Genomic DNA, 8,088 nt, shown 5'->3' with positions numbered 1-8,088 from the left:
CCTGTGGGCTAGAGTCCCTTCCCTTCCTTATCAAGCCCAGTCCTGGTGTGACCTGACTCCTCATGATAGGTCTAGTGGCTGGAGGGGAAGGTGGGGGCAGATCCTGAGGGGCTGCATAATGTCTATGGCAGCAGAAACCTCCACATTTCTTCTAGGAATAGGGTCTTATTAGCCTTTATTAGGGAAGAATGGGCTGCTTCTGTAGGCTCAGAGGGTTCAAGGCAATCTAGGGATTTCAGCTGTGGCGTTTATCGACTCAGAGGTCCCGTCTGAAATGTCAGGACATGCTCTCCCAGAGCATGGCCTTGATCCCAAGCCACCTAGGTTGAAGGAACTTCGCTGCTCTGAGCTCCTCCACTTTGTCTGCTCTCTTTCTGCAGGACTCAGGAATCTCCTTGTGTGCCACGACAGGACCTCCAGCTTTCACACTTAGCCCTTGATTGCTCTCAGCCTTTGGTTATCTTTTTTTTCTTCTTTTTACGGCTGCACCTGCAGCATGTGGAAGTTCCCGGGCTAGGGGTCGAAACAGAGCTGCAGCTGCTGACCCAACAGCCACAGCAATGCTATATCCTTAACCCACTGAGCAGGGCCAGGGATCGAACCCTCATCGTCATGGATACTAGTCGGGTTTTTAACCTGATGAGCCACAATGGGAACTCCTGGTTATCATTTTTCAAAGTGTTAGTCAAATTTAGCAATAACCACCTAGTTTCATCCACCAATTTGGCCTTTCCCTGATCTTTCTCAGGTGTCATTGTGCTTCCTTCTACAAGTAAACCATCCCAATTCACCAAAGGTGAAAGTTTTAACAATTGCATTGTTACCTTGTAACTGGAGCACCCTACCTACCACTGTTGCCAAGCAAGTGAGGTGGGTGAATCGCCCCAAGAATCCCACCACAGCATCTGCTCTCTCAGACGACTCAGCTCTCGGTGGAGCTGTAGGTGGGATCTCTGGGAAGCAGAACTCACCAGCATGCAAGAGGTTAATTAAGGATCCTTCCTGGGATGGGATCAGCACTTGCAGGATGAAGGGGAAGAAGGTAGGATTAGATGGAGGGAGAAGCTGGGCTCCGATGCTGGGTCAGTTTCCCCTTGCTCTTTTTTTTTTTTTTTTTTTTTTTTTCCCTTTTCTAAGGCCGCTTCCCGCAGCATATGGAGGTTCCCAGGCTAGGGGTCGAATTGGAGCTACAGCCACTGGCCTACGCCAGAGCCACAGCAACGCCAGATCCAAGTTGTGTCTGTGACCAACACCACAGCTCACGGCAGTGCCGGATCCTCAACCCACTAAGCAAGGCCAGGGATCGAACCTGCAACCTCATGGTTCCTAGTCAGATTCGTTTCCACTGTGCCACGATGGGATTTCCCAAATTTGTTATCTTTACAGTTCTGGAGTTCAGAAGTTTAAAATGGGTCCGTAGGGATAAAATGAAGAAAAGAATGTACATTTCTATGTGTATGTATATATAGCTGGGTCACTTAGCTGTACAGCAAAAATTTGACACAGAATTGTAAATCAATGATAATAAAATTTTGTTTAAAAAAAGCAAAATAAAAGTAAAAAATTAGGAGTTCCCACTGAACTTCACTCCTGAAGGGGGTCTGGGTGGCTCCACATGGCACCACCCCCAGCCCCTTGGCTCCAGCCCCAGCAATCTTCATCCATGCATCACCCGGCCACATCATCTTTCTCCCTAGGACATTTGCATGTGCTCTTTCCTTCCTCTCCCACTTGATGGTGGTTCCACCGCCACTTCCTCCAGGAAGCCTTCCCTGACTTTTTTTTTTGGTCTTTTTCAGGGCCGCTTCCCACGGCATATGGATGTTCCCAGGCTAGGGGTCCAATCGGAGCTACAGCCGCCGGCCTACACAACGCAGCCACAGCAACGCAGGATCCGAGCCATGTCTGCAGCCTACACCACAGCTCACGGCAACTCCGGATTCTTGACCCCCTGAGCAAGGCCAGGGATCGAACCCGCAACCTCATGCTTCCTAGTCAGATTCGTTAACCACTGAGCCACAACAAGAACTCTTGACTGCCCTGACTTCTCTGAGTTGTCTCCACCATAGCCCTCTGGAGGGCTACACCTGCGGCATTGCCGATTCCTCAGTCAAACTCCCCAGGCAGACCAAGCTCTGCAAGGCCAGGATGGGGTTTGTGTTCATGCACTATTGTGTCCCCTTCGCCGAGCATAGCGGGCCTCATGTAACAAGGACTCAGAAGGAATTTGTTGAATAAATAAACGCGAGGACCTGCACGTTCTTCATGAAGTGGGTACATTGTAGTTGGCAGTGCGAGTGGGCAGAATCACATCTTGTCCATCCAGTTCTCTGCTGATGACCATTTAGGCTGTTTCCAGTCCTTTGATAGTTCACATCAGGCTGCAATGGATGTTTTCCACGCGTGTCTGGAGTGTCTGCAGGACGGACTGCCAGCAATAGAACCACTGGGCCATCCGAGTGTCCCTGAGGCTGAGATTGGGAGTTAAAGGGCCAGTCCCTCCTTCCCTGGGCAGCAGGGCTGATGGCGAGTCCCCTGCCTGAGTTCCTGCTGTGGGCACAGAAAGAGCAAGGGAAGTGAGTCTGCAATGGGGCAGAGAAGCAGGAAATAGCTTAGTGCAGCACTAAGCCAGAGAGAGAGAGTTGGGGGGCCTCGGTGGCATTCAGGGTTTCAGGCCCTGGGCTCCTGCAGTCCCACTGTGTGTGTGTCCCCATCTTGCTAGACCCCTCATAAGGTCCTCCTTCACCTGAAATTGGTGCCACCAGATTTCTTATACCTGTGACCAAAAGTTCCCAGCTGATATAAATTCCAATTCTTGTCATTGTCTGAATATGCGGCTTAAAAAAAATTTTTTTTCCCCTTTTTTCTGTACTTGCAGCATGTGGAAGTTCCTGGGCCAGGGATTGAAACTGTGCCACAGCAGCGACCCAAGCGGCTGCAGGGACGCTGAATCCTTAACCCACTGTACCACAAGGAAACTCCATAAATTTTTTTTTTCTGTTTTTCTAGGCATGTGAGGTTCCCAGGCTAGGGGTCCAATCGGGGCTGTAGCCACTGGCCTACGCCACAGCCACAGCAATGCCAGATCCAGTTGTGTCTGCAAACTACACCATAGCTCACAGCAACACTGGATCATTAACTTGCTGAGCAAGGCCAGGGATCGAACCCACAACCTCATGGTTTCTAGCTGGATTTGTTTCCGCTGCACAACAGGAATTCCAAAATTTTGTATTGAAGTATAGTTGATTGAATATGTGGCTGTGACATTCCTTCCTTGGGAATTGAGTGTGTGTGTGTATCTGTGATAAACTTTTGCATATACCTCAGAGGTCTCTGAAAAGCCCACACCTTCTCTGCAGGTCACAATGTTATGTTTATGCTGACCCTGAACATATCAGCGCTTTCTCAGCTGTGGCTCTGGTCAGGGGTGGGGAGAGGGTGACAGGGATAAATCCGTGGAGCAGCTCAGACATTGGGCCAAGTGCTGTGGGCAGGGCCTGTGATGTCCGTGGACCCAGCAGGGTGGGCTGGGGGGTGCTGGGGTTTGGGGCTAAGGGTTTGTGGTGGGGGCTGTCAGCAGCCTGGTCCAGGAGACCCTTCTGTGTCCCCTGCCCCTCCCAGCGTTGGTGCAGGGGCAGCAAAAGCTCCAGTGATGCGTCTGAGTCGCCAAGGGCCATGCGGGGGATCTCCAGCCTCACCATCATCCCACATGCTGGGCCCTGGTCACAGATGGGGCACACAGTTGCCTCCACAGTGCCTGGCAAGTGAGACCACTTGGGAAACAGGGAGTTGATGCATACTGATGACTCTCACCTCACTAATTATTTTTTTGGCCACACGCACAGCATACAGAAGTTTCCGAGCAAAGGAGTGAACCTATGCCACAGCAGTGACAATGCTAGGTCCTTAACCACTAAGCCACCAGGGAACTCAGTCTTTTTTGACCTGGAAAAGCAATGATCGAGTCTCCCAGTCTCCAAGCCCTTCAGCGGCTTCCCATTGTTTCCGGCACAAAAATCCAATCTCCTCAACACGGGGGTGAGAGGTTCTGCCCTCCCCACCCCTCGCACGTGCTCTGCTCCGCCTGAGGGGTGATTGTCTCAATTCCTGTCCTTGGAGCCAGCCAGCCTTCAGGCTCCAGAGGGCCTGTGGTCACTGAGCCCCCCAGGTCAGGGCCCTCGGCCACACCCTGGGCCTCATGCATCTCAGCTCACTCGGCACCCTGGCTGCAATTCCATGGAGAGCCCAACCCCTGACAAATGATGGCACGCTTTGTCCCTGTGCCATTAATTCTCCTGTGACATGAGGCACCTCCCCCGGGGGAGGGGGGTGACGGTGAGGGGCTGGGGGACCCATCGCACCCGCTCAGCCTGCCAGGACTTTGCCTGTGGGAGGTGATGATGGCATTTCCCCAGTGAAATGCCACGCGGAGATGAATGACCCCGAGCTGTGGGCTCTGGGTGTGCAAGGCCTGGGCAGAGCTGGGCTGGGCCGAGGGGGGCCTGGACCCCCCACCTGGTCCCCCTCCCCTCTACAAGGAGCAGGGCTGCAGGCTCCTCACCTTCACCCAGGTTCCCAGGATCTCCCAGAAATGGTTGCCTCGGCTTCATGCCTGAAACCTCAAACACAAATAATTTTCAATTTGCCTGGGAGTTTCAATCGCACAATCCAATGTTAAATAATAGATTAGACGCCTCGGGGAAAGAAACAGGATTTAAGCAGAAGAAATAAATAAAAGGCAAAGTAAAATTCAGCATATCGGCTGGCAGAGTAAGAATGCTGCCTTCCCTCCTTGCCTACCTTTGCTGCCCCAGCCTGTCCCGCCCGGCCGGTCTTTGTCCCTGCATTGGCTACAAAGTCCCGCCTCACACCTGGGTCTCCCTGCAAGCAGATGGCAGGTGTCAGCCGCTCTGGGCTCAGCCCTGGCTGGTGCTGCCTCCACCCTTCCCTCCCACCTCACTCCCAGGCTTTGCACCCCAAAGAGAGGCCCGACTTGCAGCCCAGGCAACTGCCACCTCGCTCGCAGTCAGGCTGACCTGGACAGTCACAGGGCCGCAGCCAGGCAGACACAGAGTGTCCCAAGGGAAGGGCAGGTGAGCAGGCAGGTGACTTGCATGATGTAATGGGGTTGGTGCAGAGTGGGGTGTGGGGTGATGGCATCTTTGGACCCAAGAGGAGGCTGAAGAAGGGATGTCTATGAGACACGACTTATCCCAGAGAGCTGAGGTCGCCTCTGTCCAGTGACCTTTCCTTCTGCCTTCCCAGTCTGTCCTTGTCACCCCAGGAAGCCACACCAGCTCCACAGCCACAGATTCCCAACTCCCACCTTACTTCCTCCAAAGACCCTCCCGCCTTCCCTCCATCCATCAGCCCTTCCTGGCCTATGCCTCTCCTTGTCTGGCCCAGATCCCTTGGGCTACTATTCCTCTGTCCCCTCCCCTCCTTCCACCCCCATGCCTGGGAAGAGCCCAGCTCTGACCTCTGACCTTCTCTGGGCTGCATGAAAAGCAGAGAGCACACTGGGGGCAGGGGGCAAATGTCGGGGTTTGAATCTTAAAACATCCTCTTGAAACATAGCTGTGTGAGCTTGGGTGAATTACTTAACCTCTCTGTGCATGTTACCTCTTCTGTAAAATAGGGGAGGATAATGAGTGCATCTACCTTACAGGGTTGTGGTGAGGACAATATAAGCTAATGTATATGAAATGCTAAGAGCAGTCTCTGGTGTAGCAGTAAAATGAATTCTTTTTTTCTTTTTTGCTTTTTAGGGCTGCATCTGCAGCATATGGAGGTTCCCAGGCTAGGGGTCCAATCAGAGCCACGGCCACAGCAATGCAGGATCCAAGGCACGTCTGCAACCTACACCATAGCTCCTGGCAGCACAGGATCCTTAACCCACTGAGCAAGGCCAGGGATCAAACCCGCAACCTCATGGTTCCTAGTCAGATTCGTCTCTGCTGCACTGCAACAGGAACTCCTAAAACTGTAATTCTTAATATTGCTCCAGAGGTTTAGGAGGGCCAGAAAAGTGGCTTGAGTTAAGATGAAGGCAGTGGACAGGGAGAGAAGTACATGGATTCAGGATACACTTAGGGGACAGAGACAATGAGTCCAGGGCAGATCTGGGGAGGGAGGGCAGAGGTGGGAGAGAAGGGAGGCTTGGCTGGGACGTGAGATGTGAGGTGCCCTGTGAGGCGCCCACAGAGGCGTGGGGCGGGGTCTGAGGTCAGGGCTGGAGTCGTGGACCAGGGAGTCAGCAGCACAGCAGTGTGAAGCTGGCTGAGCTGGTCCAGGGGCCTTAGATGGAGAGGCGTCCGTCAGAGGGTGGGCTAGCAGGAGACAAGGAAGCAAGCCGTTTGTGGGTGGGGGGACTGGGAGGTAGATGGGTGGGTTCAAGAGTAAAAGGCTGGTGCAGGCAAGAGGCAGCGGGCCAAATTTTGCTGGGAAGGAGGGGACAGAAATGGGGCGAGGGCTGGAGCGGGTGTGGGGCTAAGGCTTTTTTGGTGTTGAAGATGAGGCACTGATGAAGCCTGATGAGCCAGCAGAGAGAGGACAATGTCTCTGAGGAAGAGACCAAGGGCCAGGATGGAAGAGGGACTGGGGGGCTGATGCTGGGAGGGCAGGAGGAGCGGAGGAACCAGGATGTGCATGGGGCGCATCCATGGGATGTGAGATAGGGAGGCCCTTTCTGTTCTCCCTTTATCCTTTCACTGGGGTGAGAAGCACTATGCACATCGGCTGTGCACATATCTCTGTGTGTCTGTGTAAGCGTGTGGCTGTGCATCTCTGTGTCTATACACACCTGAGTCTCTGTGCGTGCTTATATGTGTATATGCTGTGTGTTTGTGTGTGTGTTTGTATCTTCGTCTTTGGGTCTGGATGTGTATGTATTCCTGAGAATGGGCATGTGTGTGTCTGTGGTAGGCACGTCTACCTACGTCTGTGCCCATGTGCATGTGTGGGTATGTGTTGTGGCTGAGGTCCCAGAAGGCCTGTGTCACCCTGATGGAGCGTGGAGGACAAAGGCTGGCAGGTTGTGGGCGGCCCTGAGAGGTGTGTGAGACGTTTGTGTAAGGAAAGCTCAGTGAGTCCTCTCCTCCTGCAGCAGAGGGGTGGGTTGGAGGAGGTCGGGTTTGCCGGGGGCGGGAGACAGAAGGAGCAATGGCCAGGGTCATAAGGTGGTTCAGGATGCACCCCAAAACTAACCTTGCCAAAGAGGGGAGAGCAGTCATCAGGGGTGAAGGCAGCCAGCTCCCACCCCCAGCCCCCCGCCCAATACCTGGCTCTTCCTCACTCTGTGTCCTTTGAGCTGACCACGCGTGCTTTCCAGGGCTTCCGGGAACCATCTGGCTCCGTTAGGCCCATGAAGGGTAACAGGCACTGGGGATGTTTGGGGGTTTGGTGTTAGGGCAGGTGTATCCTCTGCAGCTGGTGGGCTTGAAACTGACCTCCAGGATCCGTCCAGAGTCAGAGCTGGAGAGGCAGGTCCCCGTAACCCCACGGCTACAAGAGACAGAGGGCCAAAGCCCGACCACCGCAGTCTCCGTGGGTCTAGTGGATGCTCCGCCCCGGATGGGCTGCACACAATCAGAGTATTGCTGCCACCTTGTGGGTCAGCCGGGGAAGCTCAGGCCGCTGCTTGGGGCGGGGACTTAGCGCCCTCTAGTGGCCAAATACTGTCTCTGCCATTGGAAACGTGCGCCTTCCCGCTCTCCCTCCTTCTCCCCCCGTCTACGGTCCTCCTGTACTGGGAGGGAGCGGGGCCGGGGTGGGGGTGGGGGCACAAAAGGGGGTCCAAGCCCGACTGCACCGATGGGATTCCAGCTCTAGGTCGTGTGGCTGTGCCTCAGTTCCTCACCTGCAAAATAGGGCGAGGCGAGGTCTGGGCTGCAGGGAGAGGCCATCAGGGCACTGGCTTATCAGAAGTGCTTGATTCATTCTGGCACATTCTAGGCCCCCCGCAGTTTGGAATTCCTCGCTTCTGATTTCTGACCTCTGACTCCTGACCCTTGCCCTAGGCTTCTAGTACTCTCTGGAGCAGTTCTCCAGCCTACTCTCTCCACCTCCCCCAGAGACAGGAGAGGGAGC

General features: G+C 54.2%; 1 protein-coding gene across 7 annotated transcripts; it reads right to left on the bottom strand.

The window, feature by feature from the left end:
• Positions 1-1,508: 1,508 nt before the first annotated feature.
• LOC106508476 (uncharacterized) lies at positions 1,509-7,560 on the bottom strand. Of its 7 annotated transcripts, none has more exons than XR_014806029.1 (4): positions 7,449-7,560; positions 4,801-4,881; positions 4,562-4,612; positions 1,509-2,550 (listed from the first exon to the last, which is right to left on the bottom strand). XR_014806029.1 is itself a non-coding variant. In XM_084960425.1 (4 exons), the coding sequence occupies exons 1-4, from the start codon at positions 7,344-7,346 to the stop codon at positions 2,372-2,374; spliced, it is 378 nt and encodes a 125-aa protein (XP_084816551.1). In that variant the 5' UTR covers positions 7,347-7,560; the 3' UTR covers positions 1,509-2,371. The 7 variants fall into 7 exon arrangements, 1 of the variants encoding a protein (XP_084816551.1); XM_084960425.1 differs by having other exon boundaries at positions 7,280-7,560; XR_002344627.2 differs by lacking the exon at positions 4,801-4,881 and having other exon boundaries at positions 4,562-4,619; positions 7,280-7,560.
• Positions 7,561-8,088: the final 528 nt, after the last annotated feature.

This window comes from Sus scrofa, chromosome 6 (genome assembly GCF_054392235.1).
Source record: "Sus scrofa isolate SSC_HxYL_T2T_F1_AM1 chromosome 6, Sscrofa_HxYL_maternal_Yorkshire_Landrace_v2.0, whole genome shotgun sequence".
Taxonomy (NCBI): Eukaryota; Metazoa; Chordata; class Mammalia; order Artiodactyla; family Suidae; genus Sus; species Sus scrofa.
This window is presented reverse-complemented; position numbering and strand designations above follow the sequence as displayed.

What these genes read in the sequence shown, in the direction of transcription:
- LOC106508476 (XM_084960425.1), bottom strand. Translation starts at nt 7,346, where the DNA reads ATGGTTCCCGGAAGCCCTGGAAAGCACGCGTGGTCAGCTCAAAGGACA. An exon ending in ACAGAGTGAGGAAGAGCCAG is followed by an intron (nt 4,882 to 7,279) that starts GTATTGGGCGGG and finishes ATCTGCTTGCAG; the next exon opens with GGAGACCCAGGTGTGAGGCG. An exon ending in GACAGGCTGGGGCAGCAAAG is followed by an intron (nt 4,613 to 4,800) that starts GTAGGCAAGGAG and finishes TTGAGGTTTCAG; the next exon opens with GCATGAAGCCGAGGCAACCA.